This window comes from Crinia signifera, chromosome 5 (assembly GCF_055691185.1).
Source record: "Crinia signifera chromosome 5, ASM5569118v1, whole genome shotgun sequence".
NCBI lineage: Eukaryota > Metazoa > Chordata > Amphibia > Anura > Myobatrachidae > Crinia > Crinia signifera.
This window is the reverse complement of record NC_139221.1, coordinates 250802850-250825501: the sequence shown is the minus strand read 5'-3', so window position 1 is coordinate 250825501 and position 22652 is coordinate 250802850. Positions and strand designations below refer to the sequence as shown.

The window sequence follows — 22652 nt, the reverse complement described above, 5'->3', positions numbered from 1 at the left end:
GATATGATTGACTGACAGCCCAGTCACACACACACAGTCAGGGGCGGATTGGCCGCTCTCCCCCCCGCACCCCCTCCTGACTGGGCCACGGACCGCGCAAACCGCGATCTCAGCGGTCAGCGGCCGCGGCCGCAGCATTATGCCAATAATGCCCAGATCCAAAATGGCCATGGGAGGGCTGCTGCGCATGTGCGGCCGCACGCAGCTCCTCCCATGGTCCTTTGCGGAGCTCGTGAGTGGCAGCTCACGGCTCCGTCCTCCTCTCTGGTCCCCGGCAGGCAGCGCAGCACCGCACTGACTGACACTGACAGCAGCAGCGGCGGCGGCCGGGGACTGAGGAGTGAGGACAGCAGCAGCGGTGCTGGTGTCAGGGGACATAGACAAGCAGCAGCAGCGGCCAGCAGCGGTGCTGGTGGCCAAAGACCTAGACAAGCAGCAGCAACGGTGAACCAGGAGGCCGGAGAGCAGGAAAACCATAAGGCCAGTGCCAGGGCACGAGAGGCCTGCAGATGATGTAAGATTAGAATGAGATCTGTCTCCTCTCCCCACCCTCTCCTTCCACCTGTTACTTCGCCCCCCATAAATTTTACTCACCCCTTCTCTGCTTGCCCCTCATTTCCTCCCACCCTTCCATCTTGCCGTCTCTCACTCCAGTCATCTCACCCCCTCTCGGCCCCTGTCACCTTGCCCCCATCACCTCCCCGGCCCTCCTCACCTTCAGCCCTCTCACACCCCCCCCCCATCACTTCAGCCCCTGTCAGCTTGTTTCCCCATCACCTCACTCCCCCTGCCCCCCCCCCCCAGTCACCTCACTCCCCCTGGCCCCCCATCAGCTCACCCAGTCACCCCCCCTTCCTGTCACCTTACCCCCCCCTCTCTCCTCCCCCTGTCACCTCACCCCCTCCCTCCTCCCCATCACCTCACCACCTTTTGACTCACTCCATCACCTCACCCTCTTGTCTGCTCACCCAGTCACCTTACCCCCTCTCTCCTCACCCTCACACCCTCTTACCTCACCACCTTTCATCTCACTCCATCACCTCAACCTCTTGCCTCTCCCCCATCACCTCACCCGTTCACCTAACCCCCTCTCTCCTCACCCTGTCACCTCACACCCTCTTGCCTCACCCCGTCACCTCACCACCTTTCGTGTCACCCCATCATCTCACACCCTCTTGGCTCACCACCTTTCGTCTCTCCCCATCACCTCACGCTCTTGCCCGCCCCCCGCCCCCCCCCCCCCCCGGCCCCCTTGGCAATTTTTCAGTGTCCCTGAAACTTTACCCATTTTACATTCCTGTGAGTGGTTGTGTACGTAGGGGCCCCACTGCACTGCTTTGCCCGGAGGCCCATAATGCTGTTAAGATGACCCTGCTCTCACCTCACCCCCTCTTGCCCTCTGTCCCCCCTCTCTTTAGCACCCCCCCCCCCCCCCCCCATTACTGGTGATTAGCATTCATGTTATTTTTCTCCTTTAAATGAAGAAACTAATTGGAGTCCTGCTGCCAGAGAGCTTTACCTCCTGAATGATGATAAACGCTCCATGAAACCAGGCAACACTGCGTAGGACTAAGGTAAGTAATATGTTTTTCTCACAGTACTGTTTTGCCCGACATTCGACATTGCTAGAATCCACTTACTAGCTCTCCCTGTCCCGTTGGCTCTCCCCTTTCTAGTTCTCTCTTCCATGATCTCACCCCTACCCCCTGTCTCTGCCCGGCAGCGTCTTGATATTACTATAGAGTAAGCAGTATTGTTATAGCAAAACAATGACTGTAATGACAATGAATTGTAATTTCTTTTTGGACCCAATTGTTGGTGGCAGTAGTAATATGGACATTGTAAATCCAGTCAGCCAATCAGCAGCCAGCCCACGAGATATGATTGGCTGACGGCCCAGTTACACAGTGAAGGAGAGACGCGCGATGCGCTCTCCTCCGAAGGGAAGCAGGTAGCGGCGGCGGGTGACTGGAGGGGGGGAGAGGAGACCTCAGAGACCCTGCACTGGGGTCTTATGTGTGGTACATACTGTGGGGGCATATGTGTGGCACTGGGGGCATATGTGTGGCACTGGGGGCATACCTAGCACTATGGGGGTATATGTGTGGCTGTGGGGGCATACTTGGCACTGTGGGGGCATATGTGTGGCACTGTGGGGGCATATCTGGCACTGGGGGCATATCTGGCACTGTGGGGGCATATAAGTAATGGGCATCATTTGTGCGGCAGCGGTGCAATGAGCATTATGGTGTAGGGCATAATGTGTAACGGGCATTATGGCATAGGTCATATGTTTTGGGTGTGTGACGCGCAACAGGCATTACTGTGAAAATTTTGGCCACACGCCTTCGGCGTGCAATATCCCTGTTTGTAGTTTATCTGGCTCCTGCACTTTGATCCTGGCCCCTACATTTTGTGTGCAGGATGCAATGCACAAGTCCAAACAGAAATGTCATCGTGTTCTAAAGTTGTCATGTAGCCACTCCCCCTCATGTCATACGACCACGCCCCTAACCACGCCCTAACCACGCCCATTTTCAGCACGCGCCTCCGGCGCGCAGCACAGTACCACTGAAACATTTTTTCTACTTGCACCACTGAGGATATGCCACTGAATGGTGTAAGATATTACTGTCACACATGTCTATATGCAGTTGGGATTCCGAAATCTGGCTAATGACTGTCGGAATCCCCACTGTCGATGTGCTATACCACACTCGTATTCTGTGGCTCTGTGACAATATGCAGGATTTGCCATGTGTAATTAGATGCCAGTCTCTCTGATCCACTACTGCATCCAAGGTTGCAAAGCATGTCTGAGGAAATCATTCTGAAGGGGGCCAGAAAAGCTGCGTTCAAGGACGCAGCCACTGGTTTCGTCACGGTCAGAAAATAAGGATGACTCGCACGTTTGCTGTGGCTTTTGTGGCACTGAGTCTAACATCGCAGCATCACATCTGCATATTTGCAGTGTGGCTCATGTACATATGTAGACCTGCAAACATTAGAGATCTTTGTAATTATCTGAATCAGATATTACATGAAAGGCAAAAACAATATGGAGCTTGTAAAGGTACACTACATACTTGCTTACATTTCTATACGAGACAAGTGTGGGGGCAGGGCTGATAAGACACATGAACCTGCTCACTACTGTGTGAAAATCATGCAATCAGTCAATAGGGGTGGGACCTACCAGCACAAATCACTGCATTGCTCCACCCTTTTCACAAGAAAGAAGAGCGATATCTATGAAGGTAGACTCCTCTCCCCGGGGGTCTGGGATGGTTATTAGAGATTTGGGCCTTCCCTGACCAATGTGAGTGTGAAATATTACAGGGTACATTTTCTTGCACTCATCTAAGGTAAAACAGTTTTCAAGAACTTAAAGAGAACCTGACATCTACAAAAAGTGGATACAACCATTTTGTAGCCAGAAACAAAAGTTCACAACATGGAGACGATCCATACACCAAGGCAGTCCACAACCCTGCTAGATTAACATGCTCTCTAACATGGAAATAACAAAATGCTAAATATGGCAATGTGTGCCAAGTGGAGAGCAGCAAAGCTACAGGACATTGGTGTCACAATGTGCTAATACTTGTTGAGTGTGGGCACTGTCGCTGCCAGCTGGAAGTCATTCAAGTGTTCACATTGAAGCACATGAATCATTGGGATGATAGAGCAGAGGAGGAATGTCAATTATTACCAGCAATACGTGACAAAGCATCCATAATGACATTGTGTGTGTGTGTGTGTGTGCGTGTGTGCGTGTGTGCGCGCGCACGTATATGTCTGTGTGCATGCATGCAAGGCTAAAGGCCCCCATACACTACAACGATATATCGGATGATGAAATTGGATGCAATTTCCCTTGACCTCCCCCTGGACCTTCCCGGGAGTTCCAGAGGATTTGGTAGATTTTTGCATTAGATATATCTCATGCAATTGATCAAGGCAAGATAAATCGCATGAGATATATCTTATGGTATACAATTGTACCATGAGGTATATCTGATGGGCTGGATTAGGGGCTAGAGGGACTGGAAACGTCAGTCAAACTTTCTGCAATATATCGCATATGATATACCGCATGCACCAAAAAAACTCCTTTTTCCATTCGATTACATCCGATTCCGATAAATCACAGGTGCGGTACGACCAACCTAGAGGCACCTATCCGATACTCTGGGGACCACGCTTTGCATCGGATCGAATGGAAAACCCAAAGGATTTGGCACTTTTCAGACAATATATCATCCCGAATGGTCGGAATCGGCCGAAATCGTGCAAAAGCGTTCTAGTGTATGGGGCCTTTAGACCTTGGTAATAGGGGATCAGACATCACAGGTGAAGTTGACAGGACATTGGATGTACATAGTTTTGCTAACAAAATTACTACGCAAGTAAATAATAGGATACAGTGTAAGGAAAACACTACTGAGAGAAAGTTATGGGAAAATTTACAGAATACAAAGCCAAGAAATAGATACAGAAAAGCTGAATGGTGGTGGCTGTCACTCTGTCCAGAGCATTGTGGTGCCCTACATCAGAACTTTGCAGAATATTACATCAGAACATTACAGGACCCATCATCAGAGCATTGTGGTGCCCTACATCAGAACTTTGCAGAATATTACATCAGAACATTACAGGACCCATCATCAGAGCATTGTGGTGCCCTACATCAGAACCTTGCAGAGTATTGCATCAGAACATTACAGGGCCCATCATCAGAGCATTGTGGTGCCCTACATCAGAACCTTGCAGAGTATTGCATCAGAACATTACCGGGCCCATCATCAGAGCATTGTGGTGCCCTACATCAGAACCTTGCAGAGTATTGCATCAGAACATTACTGGGCCCATCATCAGAGCATTGTGGTGCCCTACATCAGAACCTTGCAGAGTATTGCATCAGAACATTACAGGGCCCATCATCAGAGCATTGTGGTGCCCTACATCAGAACCTTGCAGAGTATTGCATCAGAACATTACCGGGCCCATCATCAGAGCATTGTGGTGCCCTACATCAGAACCTTGCAGAGCATTACATCAGAACATTACCGGGCCCATCATCAGAACATTATGGTGTTCTACATCAGGACCTTGCAGAGTATTGCATCTAAACACTATGGGGCCTTTCATCAGAACTTTACGGCTACATCAGAATCTTGCAGATTATTACATCAGAACTTTGCAGAGTATTAGAACATTACAGGGTCCTTCATCAGAACATTGCAGATTATTACATGAGAACATTATGAGCCCTTCATCAGAACATACATTAGAACCATGATGAGTATTACATCAGAACATTATGGAACCCTTCATAAGAACATTAAGGTTACATCAGAGCAGCATGTACAAATAAAGCAGTCAGTATTTACCCTGCACAAAAACAAATGAACTCCCCCAAATCTAACTCTCTTTGCACATGTTACATCTGCCCCAGGATACGGTCATTGGGTCTACACCATTAGATCGACATGCAGAAAGGTCGATATGGGTCTAGGTCGACATGTCATTATGATGACACAAGCATTATGTCATCATGGGCAAGGTCGACAGTCAAAAGGTCGACAAAGGGTTTTTTACTGGTTTGTTATAGCCGACATGTGCCGACAGGCGGTATTTCATGACCTACCATCAACTACGGCATGGTGAGAGAATAAAATAGTGTGCCGAGCATAGCAAGGCACCGTGCCCGAAGCATGGCGAGCACAGCGAGCCATGCGAGGGAAGGCGGTCCTACGGTTCAGTGTTTATGTTGACTGTGTCGACATTCGGGTCACAAACTTCCCTGGTGCAGAGAAAGATCTAAATAATAATATATTTTCTATAAAGCCGTGTGTAATATATAGACGCTATATAATGCCTGTTACAAAGTAAGTGAACTGAAAACTGTATACATCTCTGTCTTTTCAGACAACATGTTCTCAAAACAGTCCTTATACCCAGCTGGAACAATAATGCAGGGAATCTTGATTATTATCTCTACAGAAGAAGTTACAGAATTGCCAATCTATGTGAGCTAACAGAGCTGAGCCTGCCAGTCTATGGAGGACTGCTCAAATCTCAGGTTTATTATAGTCAGAGAAATGAGGACACAGACATCAGGAACCCCACATAGACCACTTATAACTAAAAATTCAGGAAAGCAAGAGAGGAGAACTATGGGGGTTATTCTAGTTCACTCTTTCTGACAAAATCCTTCTTAGATGGACAAAACCATGTGCACTGCAGGTGGGGCGGATGTAACATGTGCAGAGAGAATTAGATTTGGGTGGGGTTTTACTTCAAAGTGAGATCTATATTGCAGTGTAAAAATAAAGCAGCCAGTATTTACCCTGCACAGAAACTCACCCAAATCTAATTCTCTCTGCACATTTTACATCTGCCCCCCTGCAGTGCACATGGTTTTGTCCATCGAAGAAGGATTCTGGCAGAAAGAGTGAACTAGAATAAAGCCCAATATCCTTGACAATTGTGCTAAGGTGCCCAGTGCATACAAATGACAAGAGCTAAAAGATTTGGTGATGAAAAATATCTGCAAGATGCAAACCTTGCATACTGAAACTCACGCTGTGGCCTACATAGCTGAGAGGAATGGTGTATTGTTTTCATGCTCCGCAAGAGGCCTCCAACTGGCTGGATGCCAATGAATGCTCCTTAAGAACATTTGCAGGAAGAGGTCGTGAGTTATTTTCATAGGTTGTGTTCTACAATAACTCCCAGTAATACATAAAAAAAAACAATGTTTCTGGTAGCAGCTTATTTTATTTGCACTCTACCAAATAAGGTTTCTAATTGCAAGGGCGCTAACAAACATATTCTAGCAACTAAAGGAGATGAGTGATGTAGAATGGGAAGGTCTTATGTATTGATTCTTTTAGAATGCTTTGCAATAAATAGTAAATAAAATGACTACTCCATAGTTACTGCCTATAATAGTGCAACACTGTGCCTGTCTCAGCCAAACCCCCAACCGAATGACATCATGCCATCACACATGGGGGCAGATTGCCCTCGCTGGGAAGTATAGATCATGCCAGGAGACTGTACAGGCTGAAGTTTGAATGTCAGGAGTGTCTAAAGCAATGTTCTAGGTCAGTGGTTCCCAACCTTTTTTCTCTCCCGTACCCCTTGATTAGGCTTTTCATTGTTGAGTACCCCTCCTCTCAATTTAAAATATAGACAGTACTTATGAGTGGAGTGGAAGTGAGTGGTATGCGTATCCTTATGCATGACCTTATATTAAGGAGTAGCGGACAGGAATTGTGCCCTTCCGTGTCTGGCCGCTGGTTGTGTATTGTCTCCAGGGTTCCCACTTACACCTGTAGGATTAATGCCGCTGCTTCTTCCACCCGTGTCAGTGCAGGGCAGATGATCGCTGATGTCTGAGGGCAGCATGGGTAGCTCCCAGTGGATTGCTGGTCAGGCAAAAGCACAATGAGACACTGATGACACTGAAGACAGAACCATAAGTGACACAGCATGGTTCTTCTCCATAGCAATTGGTCTTCTTCTTCTGCCATCAAAATACTTTTTCATCTTCCGCCATTACCAATATTATTTTCAAGTACCCCCAACTGGTCTGCAGAGTACCCCCCCGGGGTACTAGTACCCCAGGTTGGGAACCACTGTTCTAGGTTCTAAAAACCAGAAGAACAGATCACCCCAATAGATGGCAGCAGTATGCATGTCAGAAGTATCCAAAGCAATGTTCTGGGTTCTGAAATGCACGATGCAGCAGCAACATGGACTTCAGGGTGCGTTTTAGGTACCCTGCTAGTCAGATGAATGGTCTACAGGGCTGTGATGGTGCTGCCACAGAGCCCTGCTCTATTTGCAACAGCACCATTTGCACACTCCATGTTATGGCCCTGGTGACTGCATCTCCTACTAGTTACAGTCATTTACACTATATAATAATAAAGCCCAGACAGGGTACAATATATCTGCGTAAACAGCCATAAGTGCTGATTCTGAGTTGGAACTATGTCAGGAGCAAAAGCTGAGTTTTTGCATACAGCACATACGAAGATGTGAATGTCAGTTCTGACAGATCTATCTTTCTGAGAAATTGGAAGTTTTGGGGAGCTAACTGGGTGGCAACAATGCAAGCATACAGAACCCACCCACAACAGAACCACTCTGTCTTACAGGAGTATCATGGGTGTGTATCAATATCTACCTGCAATTCTGACTCATGTGTCTGGGGCAGGGAAATCGGCTCATGATGCATCTGTTGTACCCAGCAGGCGCAAGTGCAAGTGCACATAAAATCAATGGGTGGTGCTTGGCATCAGCATTATGGATTCTCCCATTAACATAGGGAAGTCAATTGTGCTTTAACCCTTGATTTACTGAGTGGGGAAGAGCAGGGGGGGGGGGGGGCAGCACGGCACGACATCTTCACCGCTCATCTAGTCACCGATCACTGAGAGATCTGTCCGCAGTTCAATCTTGTTCTTCCTAGGAGCTGAAATGCACTGGTGATTGAAGGAGGAAAGCAGCAGACCATTACCAGGACACACAGGGTAGATATCAGGTCCTGAGAGGTACCTTGTCCATGTTACACCTTACTTATGGTAGACTGCAATAAATATACTATTGTGAGAATTCCTGTCTCCCCTTTCTGTATCGAGTAGAAGGAGACAGAGGAAAGTCATTAGGACACTCCTGGAAACATAAGTGGAAGTACATGGGATAGTGGAGATTGGAATAATTGAGACTGTGTTGACAAACAAGGAAAGCACAGACTACATGGGTTCGAGTGAATAAACCCTGACAAAAGGTTGCACTAGACCAGGGATAGCGTACTCCAGTCCTCCAGAGCTACCAACAGTTAATGTTTTCCAGGTCTCCTCACAGAATCATAAGTGAAGTAATTAGCTCCACCTGTGGATCATTTATAATGTGTAAGTCAGTAATGAGTGCACCTGTGCCCGAACTAGGTGATCTAGATAACATGACCTGTTGGTAGCTCTCGAGGACTGGAGTTGGCTACCACTGCACTAGACCAACACTCCTTTTTGATTTTATATATTTAATATGTCAGTGAGAATTCACATTATCTCTGCATATTTATTTGTTCAACGGTGATCATGAAACAATCACTGAGACCAGGTTCTACCCATGCTCGCAAAATGATTTCAGTGCACGGTTAGCAAACTAGGAAAGTATACCAGAGATTTATAAAATGTTCCTTTTATTTTTCGATTTCCCCCCAAAGCAATATACTTTACCTCTGAGCTGTGGTCATGATTGCATCCACAACCTCAATGATCCTATGTAAGGCCGAGTCAGTTCCAATGGTCATGTCAGTTCCGCAAAAGTCATTATCAATGGAGCCCACCATTCCTACTATATTTAGATGGGAATGTTCCTTTGCAGCTGCAGCGTCAATTTTTCCTATAAGAGAATTTAAAAAAAAGGAAATAATTATGGTCAGAAAGTATCTGTATTCTGCTAATAAGTGTGGAACAATACTATAGAGAATTGCACTAACAATGCATTTACATAGCCAGGGTCATTTCAAAAAGGACATTTACATCTTTATCAGTCAGAAGGTCAAAAGGATAAGGATAAATAATAAAGTGGGCAATGCATTATAAACCTATAATCTATATTATCTCTCGGGGCACCCAGCACTACATGGCAGGGAGAACAGTGAGGAGCAGTGTGATACCCAGCTCCGCTGTACATGAATGAAAAGAAGAGCAAATATATGTAATGTAGAGATGGGTTTTGCATAGGTTTATTCACCTGGATTTATGAATTATACATAATGTAAATAATTAAAATGCAATTATTGATAAATTAGCCCAAATGTATATTGTCTAGGTGTGTACAGCAGCCAATTTATGTCACTGGAATTTCTCGTCAAGTCAATAATACAAAATCACCATATTTAGATGAGCAATATGTTCCTAATGCTTCTATACATCAGAATGATTCAGTCCCGAACACACAATTTTAATGGGTTGTGCGATGCATTGTGTGTGTTTTGAGTGCACATCGTGAGCTGTTTCGGTACAATATGAGAGCCTTGCGGGTCGTGAGGTGGATCCTCAGATCTTATGTACTGCACGTAAGATCTGAAGATGCTGCTAACGACCAGTGTGCTGGGAGTTGCAGATCTTAAGACAGATCTTATATGAAATTACACACATACTAAAGATCTAATGTGTGTCTGGGAAGCTGCCGGGGAAATCCTTAGATGACTCGGATCTGATGCAGGTCATCCTGATGTATGGCCATTTTAACTGTACCATTAAATACTTATCATAGTCTGCATTTAGCTGCCAAATGTAGCTTATTTCGCTGTAGGAATTTGTCTATGTGTTTTCAGTCTTACCTCAACCTTACCACACAGTATAATGAGCTGATTATTCTAGGACATTCCATAGACCAGTGACGGCTAACCTTGACACTCCAGCTGTTGTTGAACTACACATCCCAGCATGCCATGCATCAGTTTTAGCATGGCCAAATAGTAAAACTGATGCAGGGCATGCTGGGATGTGTAGTTAAACAACAGCTGGAGTGTCAATGTTAGCCATCACTGCTATAGACAATGAGTGAGATTTAATAGGATGAGAGATTCAAAAAGTGAGAGATTTGGTAAGAAATCTCCAGGTTTTTTTAAAGCGGCAATCATTTACACTGCAAAACCAGTTTGATTTTGAAGTGTAAATGATTGCCGCTTTAAAAAACTGGAGATTTCTTCCCAAATCTCTCACTTTCTGAATATCTCATCCTATTAAATCTCACCCTATGAATTCCACTAAATGCAATCATACAAATATTATGTGGACCGAAAAAAATAATGCAGCAAAACTGGGACTGGAAGCACAAATTACATCACAAACATTGGGGTTTAGCGACACGTACATTTTTCTGCGATTTTGCAGATTTTTTTTTTACTTGACAATGAAACATATATAACGTAACACATGGATAGAAGCTATTCAGCCTAGAAAACATTATTTAACCACGTACAGAATATACTGTACACATAATATTATTTGTGTAAGGTGTCATTAATCTTGTCAATGGAGAGTAAAACCAATCATTGTTTTTCTAACTTAGCCTTCTATTAATATGTTAGTTATTTAATATTGTTGCTTGTATCACGTTCTTGTATGCAGCATATACAGTAGGCAGTTTGCACTGAGGAAAATAAAATGACTAAGAGGCTGTTGATAGACAGACTAGGAGACCTTTCGATCCGAGTTACCATTTTTTACTAATTCATCCAGAAGTCCGCTCCATTCCTCGCGGAAAAGGTTAGCGCCTGTTAAACTGCCGTCTCCTCCAATGACACAAAGATTTGTGATCCCGCGCTGAATAAGGTGGTAAGCTGCCTGTAATCGGCCTTCTCGGGAGCGAAAAGCTTTACAACGAGCACTTCCAATGACAGTTCCCCCCTGTAATAATAACATATAGATTTAGCTACTTATACATAAGAAGCTATACAGTATACAGTACATATTGACATAAATGTAAAGCTACAACGTAAAATATACTAGTATGTTCCTACCCCTAAATGGTCATCCTGGGATACTTTTACCAGCCCTCACCCTGTTCCAGATAAAAATATGAGTGGGTGGTAAAAGGAGGACCAATCACAAGTATTTTGACAAAGAATATAAAGAAATGCTAAGCCAGCCTGATTTAGCATATATTTCTATTGATGTTTAAATTCCATCGGTCAACACCACCAATGATTGGCTGCTTTGATAATCTGCTGTTTAATTTACACCTTTTCTATTGACAAAAGCTGGCCATACACCAGGATGACCTGCATATGACCTGATCATATGCAGGTCGTGGGGCAGTCGAACAAGCGATGTTATGAGCTTAAAAGCACATACGATCGCTCATCCGACCATAATGAGAGGTGACAGATCAGATGTGCAGAACGCCTCATCTGAAGGAGTGAGCATCGTGCGATCGTGTACACACGATGCGCATTCGATGTGCACACAATCCGTCCAGTTAAGATTCGATGTGCACACATTCCGACCAGTTAAGATTCGACTGTTGGGTCCAATCTCCTTCTGGTGTATGGGGGCCCTTAGTGTCTGATTCTGAGTAGGGAATACAATAAGAAAGCTAAAGTAACTGTGCATAGAACTGCAGCTGTGTTGTGGGACACTATTTCTAAATAAAGTCTCAAATAAGATGTTTGGGGAGCCTTTCATTTATCAAAAAAGTCATAAAATATATGTATTTTACAGATGCGTCCTCATACATGTAGCCTCATTACACCTGTATACGCATGCAGCACGGAATGGCTGTTGTCAGTGAGCTGTCCGGTCCCATACAACACTGCTAACATTGGGTGTCTTTTTTTTTTATAAAACAAGGGGTCTTAATGCAACAATAAGTATTTATAAATCACAGCCTAAATGTGCATTATGCCATTATGGGAAGCTAACAGATAGATAGCACCATATTCGTCCGTCAACAAGAAAGAAAACAAAACAAAATGGCAAACAAACTGATAAATATATTATCAGGTTAAATACAAACTAAAAAACAGAAATAAAGCACGTTTCTCAAGTACCTACCACTTGCAAAATGCTCGACACACTTTCCCATGATACTTCAACAATATTGTGACCGCCATCAACCATTCCTTGATAACCCTTCAACAAGAAGCAGAAGACATTGTTAGTTTCTGTGTGTGTATATACAGATGTAACCACGCTCATTGTTGCCGTGCCAATTGCCACTTGCGACTCCTGTGGCAATTGGCACTATTCCTTCGCCATGCATGTGCATATAATTTGCTCTCGTGGCTCATAGAATCGCATTTAGAGGTGATATTGAATGTGGAAATTCCATTTTAATTTCAATTTTTTTTTCTAAATTTCTTAAAAAGAAACTATTAGACTAGGGGTGACATAAAAAAAAAATCTTAAACTCTGGGGTGCCGTGATTTAAAAAAGTTTGTGAACCACTGTTAGCTCAGCTAGAAAATGTGTATACCCAGCAGAGAAGCCATCGGCAAGTGCAGCGATGTCTTCCATTGTCCTTCATGTACGGCTGAGGGATGATGTCGCTGATGACGTTGCAGATTGTCAGCGACATAGTGAGTACTCACTGGACTATTTGAACGGTTTGGCATTCCAAACAGTCGAAATTGGCCAAATCATTCAAAATGTCATCTAGTGTGTACCCAGCTTTAGACATCAATAAGGACTCTTTGAATGTAATAAAATGTAAACGGTATATAATTAGCTTTTTGAAATTTGCATTAGTCTGAGAACCAATGAAATAACTGGTGAATATAATTATTCAATACTTTGTCATTTTTAATGTCGTTGAAATATCGGACTCAGGGACTGAATTAGACCCCTTCGGATTTAGACCCCCCTGATAATCGAACACCTGTGCGAGTACACCACCCGATGTATGAGTGAAAGCGTACGGCCGTCAGGAGAGAGGGCTATTTACTTCATTAGCGGCCTCCTTCTAAACACGGCACCAAGTGAGTCCTGACTCACTCAGCGCTGCAAGCAAGGGAAAAATTATTTAACTGTTCGTACACATGCACAGGGATGCGGACGGGCAGATGGTGGCGGCCATTGGGCGGATGGTGGCGGCCAGCAAGCAGGTCTAAATTGGGGCCTTAAGCCCCATACACACAAAGCAATATTTTAAACTATAGTGCTAATTTGGCCCTTCGTAGTGATATAATAATAACATAATTTGTTGTATGCTCAATATAGTTAACGGTGTGCGGTCCCATGTGCCATTAACAAGGCCATCCGTCAACTGTACATACAGCTCAATTTGACTATATGAATGAACGCATGTACGGAGTAGGGACAGGATAATGTCACTGAACAATATAATAATTATATCGTTCAGTGTGTATTCACATATCAGTTCAAGGGAAATCGTTGCCGATTACGTTTACAAACAATATCGTCTAGTGCAGTGGTCTCCAACCTGTAGCTTGTGATCCACAGGTAGCTCAGGCTCACGGCCATAATTTGGGTAGCTCACCTACCTGAGACAGTCCTAACTGACAAATTGCCTCTAATCAGGACCTGATTCACAAGGCAGGAAGCTAGAGACTCATTGCTGCAAACAATGTCAGAGGGCTGTAAGTCAGTCAGATAGGTACGCAGACCACTTGAAAAACAACCAGATTGTTTTTATTATTATTATTTTAGTAGCTCTTCAGGAGGTTTATTTTTTCTTGAGAAGCTCACACCCCAATTAGGGTTGGCGACCACTGGTTTAGTGTGTATGGGGCTTTAGAGCATAGACTGGATTTTATGAGTTTGCTTTAAATGCATTTACAAAAAGAAAAGCTTAAGAATTATATTCAACATTTACAACTATTTGTAACTAGACAAATAATGATATAAAATGAGACAGTTGATTGTTTCGAGCAGTTTTCAGCCCAATCTGCACCAAATATGCTGCTTTTTTGCATAGCTTACAATTTAATTTTCTGACCTAAAAGAACTCCACAAATGTGTTCTCAGTTTGGTTATTCATATGGAAATGTTTACAAAACGGAGAACCATTAATGATCTGCAATTAGTCTTACAGTACATAAGTATATGCTAGAACCAGTTACACTGGTTTTCATCCTACTCTAACACTTCTTTGGTAAGTTTCCAGAAAGGAAACACTAACATATGTGTTCTGTGTGATTGCATACTGTAGTCCCATAAGAATAACGGCTGTTCTTAATGTGATATACTGTATAACCTGCATCCGATTTCAAACCCGTAAGACCTGATGGATTTATTACAGGGGATGACACTACAGTAGAAATATTTAGCTTTTGAAAGGTATGAGCAGATTGCTGCATGTGATGGACCTGATCACCTATGTAAGTTGAATGATACTGTCAGTGTAAATGTTTTTTGTATTATGATGGTACAGTAGTTCATACTTGCCGACTTTTAAAATTGCCTCTCCGGGAGAAGCTCGGAGAGGACAGCTGGATCTCCAGGTCAAGGGGCGGGGGTTGATGAGTCAAAGCCCTGCCCCCCAATCCATACAAACGCCATGATTTGCGAGTCCGCGAGTAGGGGGCGGGGCTAAAATGACGCGAAATGACGTGATTTGAGTCATTTTAGTTCCGCCCCTTGCCACAGACCCGCGAAAACCCGTAATTAGTGCGGCACGGCAGGGGGGTGCGGGGGCTGCCTGACAAATGCGGGAGGATTGCCAACCTTTCCGGAGGTCGGGAGGGGGACCTGATTTAGGCAAGTCTTATCCAAATATCCGCTATCCAAATTATTCCGAAAACCATACAATCCAGAAAGATGGAGGGAAAAAAATGAATGCACTACTGGAGAAATCTGTAACAGCACTACTGAGGACATGATATGTAACTGGCACTACTGAGGACATGATATGTAACTGGCACTACTGAGGGCATCTGTAACAGCACTACTGAGGACATGATATGTAACTGGCCCTACTGTGGGCATCTGTAACAGCACTACTGAGGACATGATATGTAACTGGCCCTACTGGGGACATCTGTAACAGCACTACTGAGTACATGATATGTAACTGGCACTACTGGGGACATCTGTAACAGCACTACTGAGGATATGATATGTAACTGGCACTACTGAGGACATGATATGTAACTGGCCCTACTGGGGACATCTGTAACAGCACTACTGAGGGCATGATATGTAACTGGCACTACTGAGGGCATGATATGTAACTGGCCCTACTGGGGACATCTGTAACAGCACTACTGAGGGCATGATATGTAACTGGCACTACTAAGGACATTATATGTAACTGGCACTACTGGGGACATCTGTAACAGCACTACTGAGGACATGATATGTAACTGGCACTACTGGGGACATCTGCAACAGCACTACTGAGGACATGATATGTAACTGGCACTACTGAGGACATGATATGTAACTGGCACTACTGAGGGCATCTGTACCAGCACTACTGAGGACATGATATGTAACTGGCCCTACTGTGGGCATCTGTAACAGCACTACTGAGGACATGATATGTAACTGGCCCTACTGGGGACATCTGTAACAGCACTACTGAGTACATGATATGTAACTGGCACTACTGGGGACATCTGTAACAGCACTACTGAGGATATGATATGTAACTGGCACTACTGAGGACATGATATGTAACTGGGCCTACTGGGGACATCTGTAACAGCACTACTGAGGGCATGATATGTAACTGGCACTACTAAGGACATTATATGTAACTGGCACTACTGGGGACATCTGTAACAGCACTACTGAGGACATGATATGTAACTGGCACTACTGGGGACATCTGCAACAGCACTACTGAGGATATGATATGTAACTGGCACTACTGAGGACATGATATGTAACTGGCCCTACTGGGGACATCTGTAACAGCACTACTGGGGGCATGATATGTAACTGGCACTACTGAGGACATGATATGTAACTGGCACTAAATATGTGCAAGACAATGATTGCTTGGCATTCAAAGTCAGTGCCTGAGATAGGACACAAACTTTGTTACGTGTTTTTAAACCTTTGTGTGTACTTCATACAATTGATGTGTCTGTAAAACATAAATGCAAAATACCTTAAGATACATAATTGAAATATAAAAATATTCTGAAATACGGAATAATCTGTTATCCAAAATTCTTCTAGTCCTGTGCATTTTGGTTAAGGGATACTCAACCTGTATTCAAAAATGAATTTGTAAGTAGTAACTACATATCTGGGTACACGCTGCTTCTTTAACATGTGTCTATTTGTTAACTATGAGAATTTTTTTTTATCGTGAACACACAGCAAAACACACTTCTATATTTTGTCGGTGATTGACAAAACACCAATAACGTTGTTACCATAGCTGCATATATTTATCTTGCGCTCTAATTCAGGAGATTATTGTTTCTTGTATTTGTTAACTATGAAACTTGACACAGTATGAAAATGTCCCTGTAAGATTATCCATGGCAATATTTGGGGATGTTCTGGGAAATGCAAATGGTAGAAAAAAATGTCACATCAAAGTAGAACACACCTTCACTTTAGGACCAATCCACTTATGTTCTTCTTCTGAAATACAGCTTTTTATGGGGCCTACACACGAAGCGATTCCCGGGCATTCTCGAAGCAATCTCAATAGATTGCTTCGAAAATGACCCTACAAAGCTCCGTGTAGGAGCATAGTGATGTGCAGTCCAGCACTTCGCTGTTGCCCCACGATTAATATCCAGCACACTGGATAAATCTAGTGAAATGCTGGGGTCGCTGAGGTCAGGGCCAGTGTTCTCAGCGGAGAACACTGGCCGTGACAGATCGCTCAGCAGCAGATTGCTATACAGCACTATGGGGGTGATTCTGATTTAATCGGTCCCCTGCGTATTCGAATGGGGACTGATCTTTGGCGACTGCGCATACGCATACTTATTTATGTACATGTGCAGCCGCTGTGTGCGAGCAGCCACAGCGATCACACACAGAAGTCTAGGCAGGTGGCATGGGGGGGCGTGGGTGTACCAATGAAAATGCTGTGTATTCCTATGTAATAGCATAGTAATGCGGGTGCGGGGGGTGGTCAGCTGACATCCGCTGACCTCAGCTGTCCGTCTCCACACAGGACAGCTGACATCAGCGGATGTCTACGGCCCACCCCCACATAGGGCGCTCGGAGATCTGAGACACCAAAAAGGTGTCTCAGATCTGCAATTGCTGGAGATATCATTTGATGGTCGCCGACCATCGACTTTCTCCCCCGCACCCAAGGCTGCGGATGGATGATTATGCAAATCATCCATTCGCTGCTGTGCAAGGGGGAGGGGCAGACGGCCATGCAGGCAGCATCTGGGGAACTCGCAAGGCTGTGAAACTCACAGCCTTGCAAGTCAACCAGAATAAGGTCCTATGTGCTGCGCAATGCTGAGTGTTCTGAGCGATCTAATATAGCTCAGAACGCTCTCGCAGCACATCTCCCAGTGTATAGGCCCCGTCTCATTTGTGATCTAATTTAATCATGAGAACTAAGAGATTGTCTTGTGTCACATTTTGTCTGTTTGAAGCTGAAGTGCTTTTAAACATGGAACTTTCCAAAAGTGTAACTTAAAATGTGCAAAGCGTGTCCCACTAAAGCAGTGGTGGCCAAAAACAAGTCCTTTTGAGGGCAGAAAAAAACGCTCCCACCATAAACCAGGGAATGCCTAATACTGTTTCTCCACCTATGCCAACTCATTGAAATAAATATCACACGCAAATAAGTTATACAATGATGTAAATACTGTAGGGCCTGATTCTGAGGAAGCACAATGCCGATATTCATATAAATGGTCAATGTTTTTTATCTGTGCAAGCATCTAATGGGGCCCATACACCAACGGGGGCCATCCTCGGTTCCCCAGTCCCATCCACCAGATGCACTGATCGGAGGGCAGTGATGATCGGCAATCCATCCTGGGATTGGGGAAACATAGAAACATAGCATTTGATGGCAGAGAAAAAACGCTTGGCCCATCTAGTCTGCCCCTTATATATTAAGCATATAAAATAATTCCCGATTGCGCAATCCCCACCAGGATCGGGGAATGATGATTTTTAAGCATGTTTAATATCACCGATCCCACGATAGTCAGGAGACCGGAGAACTGCCACAATAAACAGCAGGAGTATGGGCCCCATAAGTTGCAAAAACACAGTGCACCCGTCAAGCGATGTTTGTGTCCAAAGCTGCAGTATCAATGGATACACAAAAACTCACAAAGTATTAAACATGTAATGGGAATCCTGGACAGTAATGGGTGGTAGCTATTCACATACAGAGAATGTCACTTATGGGCATGCAATTAGCTTGTCATGGACATGTTGCAGAAGTTGTTCTGGACTCAGAGGCACAATCACTTACATGGAAGCCCATATTCTGACGGAGTACCTATGGTCACATATAAAGATGCACTTCTAGGTTCTTCAGCCTAAAGATGCTCATTTGAGTACACAGCTATATATAGTCAGGTCCATAAAATGTCACATCAAAGTTGACATTGATATTGGGATATCAACACAATTCTCATATTTTGGGCTATATACCACAATGGATTTGAAATGAGCCAAACAAGATGTGCTTCAACTGCAGACTTTCAGCTTTATTTACATCCAAATCAGCTGAACGCATACTTGCCGACTTTGGCATACTCCTTTCCGGGAGAAGCCCGGAAAGGAGTGAAAGGGGGCGGGTAGAGGCTTCGTTTTGGGGGCGGGGCACGGGTGATGTCATCAAGCCCCGCCCCCATGACGGGCTGAAGCCTCAATTTGCGGGTCCGTGGGTGGGGGGAGGGGCTAAAAATGCTGCGAAATGCCGCAAATTGCGTCATTTAGCCCCGCCCCCTCCCCGCGGACCCGCGAAAGTCATAGTTTTTAGACCGCGGGGAGAGGGGGAGGGCTGTAGGGAATGCGGGAGACTTGCCCCCCTTCCAGGGGGACCGGGAGGGGGACCCGATTTGCAGGACCCTCCCGGCCATTCCGGGAGGGTAGGCAAGTATGGGTGAACGGTGTAGAAATTCCAATGGTTTCTATATGTGCCTCCCACTTTTTAAGGAACCAAAAGTAAGGGGACATCTTTGGTTCATTTCAAACCCATTATGGTGGTGTATAGAGCACAAAATATGAGAATTGTGTTGATTTATGCACCTGACTGTATATATATATATATCTGGGAAAAGCTTACATTACTATTGGCATAAAGTCACAGATGCAAAAGACGCAGACACAAATGTGGCACCCCAGAACTTGGAGGTGCCCCGTTGTGGACCCAGCCAAGGGTTTTTGTTTGTTATGGTTGATTTTGACATTGGTGGGCAGCGGTGCCCTCATCCAAGATGGCGGGCGGCCATTTGAGGACAGGGTTGCCCGTCCACCAATCCGGGCTCAGAGAAAACGGAGCGGGAACCAAGAGGGGAGGAGAAGGCTGGTGGCGCGAAGAGAAGACGGGAACGCCCAGAGAAAGGACGTGACGGACGGCGTGTGAGGAGAGACCGGACAGCGTGTGAGAGCAGGAGCCGGGAAAGCGCGCTGCCGCAGCAGAGGAGAGAGATCGCGAGGCGGCTGACACCCGGGTACAGAAGAGTGACGTCGCGGCCGGGTAGGAGAAACGCCGTGCGGAAGGCAGGAGAAGAGGACCCGGAGGCAGCACGCCACGCCGCAGCAGAGACCGGAGAGCCGGCGGAGACACTGAGTGGGGCAACGCCGCGCCTGCAGCGCCCCCACTAGTGCCCCCGGTGAAGAGGATCCTACACTGCGGAGATATCAGCGGAGAAGCGTGCCGAGTCCCTGCTCGTGACGGGCAGGAGCCTGCAACTGCACCAGGTCACCAGGTACTGTTTAAGCCAGGTTATCAGCCCCAGCACAGTGCCCCAGATACCGCCAGCCGCTCAGCCAGCCTGATATCCCCCAACGCCACTACCCCTTTGGCGCCATACATCCCGCCAGCATTTGGCCTGAAAAAGGGATTGCTGACATCAGTAGTAACCCAATTGGGGACTGTATAAGAGGGGACACACAAGGGGCCACCAAGGGAGCAGGCCCCTAACCTCACTGCAATTCCTGCCTCTCATTGTATCACCTGCGCCCTTTCAGTTGGGGCCAATTCAGAACAGCCTGCCTTCACCTTGCAGCCTAACACCCCCGGACTGGGTGATGTTTGTCAGTTTACTGCCGCATTGAGCCAGTGACTATCTTTGCGACAGTTGTATTCATTGGCTTAGTGCCAATACTCAGGGACTCAATGTTCTTTTGATTTATGGACCCTTTTCTAGTGTTTCTACTAACTGTGTGAACATACAGCGTTTTATAAGTGTAATTGCAAATCTTTCGTTGTGTGACCCTTACTCCCTGCTGTATACAGGTTAACAGCGGTATTGTTAGAATTGTATATTGTGCGACCTGTGGCCTACGGGTATTACAGCGGGCCCCATTGCGCACAATATTTATATTGCAGGATATTTTATATTGCCACCGTGATACTTAATACTTGATAGCTTAAAGGTTGTATACCTGTTATTGATTATCGGTTGAACTGTTATTATATAAAAAAAACCTTTTCTGCCCTAACGGTGATCCCGTTTTCCGTAGCAGCTTAAATAAATTATTCTGATCACCGACCCCACGTGTATTGATCGGTTTGTGGGGTTGTTTAGAGGTATTGTTTTCCCCGGGAAGTTTTGTCCCTCCACCCTCCGAACTGCAGGCGAGTGAAGTCAGCCAGACCCAGCAGAGCAGTGTCAGAAGAAAAGTCCGGAGTCTCAGGTACCGACCACCTACACCTATACGTGATTTTGGAATATCACATTTGGCGTCACGAACAGGATTTTCAATGATGTCGGACTCGGACCAATCGGAGGTGCCCACATCAACCAGAAGGAGGAGACGACTCCCTGCATCACCTGGGGAAGGGAACTCAGCGGCACCAATCACCATGCCATACTACTTTGGCGCACCCTGGGTACCGACGTACTCAGGAAACAACACCCCAGGGACACATACGCTGAAAGAATTAAAAAACCGGATACTTTCCATGACACAGCTGTACCGGCTCGGCAACAAACAAGCCGTAGAAATACTGGTGGGGCAACTGAGAGGCCCAGCGCTACGGGAAGTAAGGACGTGGGAGGCCAACGAAAAAGAAACGGCAGAGCAAATCTTTGAAAAACTGCGGGAGATTTTTGAATCGAAGACGATAGCCGATTTGAAGAGCCGCCTGTATTCAAGAAAGCAGCGGCCGAACGAGCCTCTGCGGGAATACGCGCTAAGCTTGCAGGAAGCATCTCATCCATACAATATTAGCCAAGGGGAAAAAAAGGCACTGAAGGAAATATCTGGATGGCAAGACACTGTAGTGAAACCTTCAGATAAAGGGGGGAACGTGGTGCTATGGCCACGTACCCTCTACATCCAGGAGTTACAGAAGCAACTCAGTGATGGCAATTGCTACTCCAAACTAATCTTCAGTCCCAGTACAGATTTCTCCAAACAATACCATAAGCTTATAAAATCAGCTAATGACAACAAGATCATCTCTAACAGTGACTACAAATTCCTACAAACTGAGAAACCAAAAACACCAACACTATATCTCCTCCCCAAAATCCACAAAAACTCCAAGATACCCCCTGGCAGGCCTATTGTATCTGGTAAAGGTAGTTTAACGGAAAAGCTGAGCATATACGTGGATCAATTTCTGAGAAAACATGTCACAGCATTGCCATCATATCTCCGTGACACGATGGACGTTCTAAAGAAATTGGAGAATCTATCAGTCAATAACAGCACGTGGCTTGTATCACTAGACGTCGAAAGTCTATATACAAGTATAAACCACGAAAAAGGGATAGAAGCGGTCCAATATTTCCTCAGAATGGATGCCAACTATGATTTTAACAACTTCCTCACCGAAGCAATCAGGTTTATCCTGACTAAAAACTACTTTGTCTGCCAGGGTTCCCACTACCTCCAGGTACGGGGCACAGCTATGGGGACGGCATGTGCCCCGACGTATGCCAACCTGTACCTGGGGTGGTGGGAAAGGGAGATATTATTTCAGGATGCCAACGTGAGATTTACGGACAAAATACCTCTATATCTACGTTATATAGA

The 22652-nt window shown here is 45.3% G+C and overlaps 1 protein-coding gene across 3 annotated transcripts in view; it reads right to left on the bottom strand.

Moving 5' to 3' along the window:
- PFKP (phosphofructokinase, platelet) overlaps nucleotides 1–22652 on the bottom strand; it is a 149094-nt gene that overhangs the window by 86800 nt on the left and 39642 nt on the right. For all 3 annotated transcript variants that reach the window (XM_083188807.1, XM_083188805.1, XM_083188806.1), the window contains exons 3-5: nucleotides 12585–12662; nucleotides 11249–11438; nucleotides 9255–9420 (exon numbers count right to left, since the gene is read on the bottom strand). In XM_083188807.1, the coding sequence (XP_083044933.1) occupies nucleotides 9255–9420; nucleotides 11249–11438; nucleotides 12585–12662 (434 nt within the window). The remainder of the gene's footprint in view (nucleotides 1–9254; nucleotides 9421–11248; nucleotides 11439–12584; nucleotides 12663–22652) is intronic.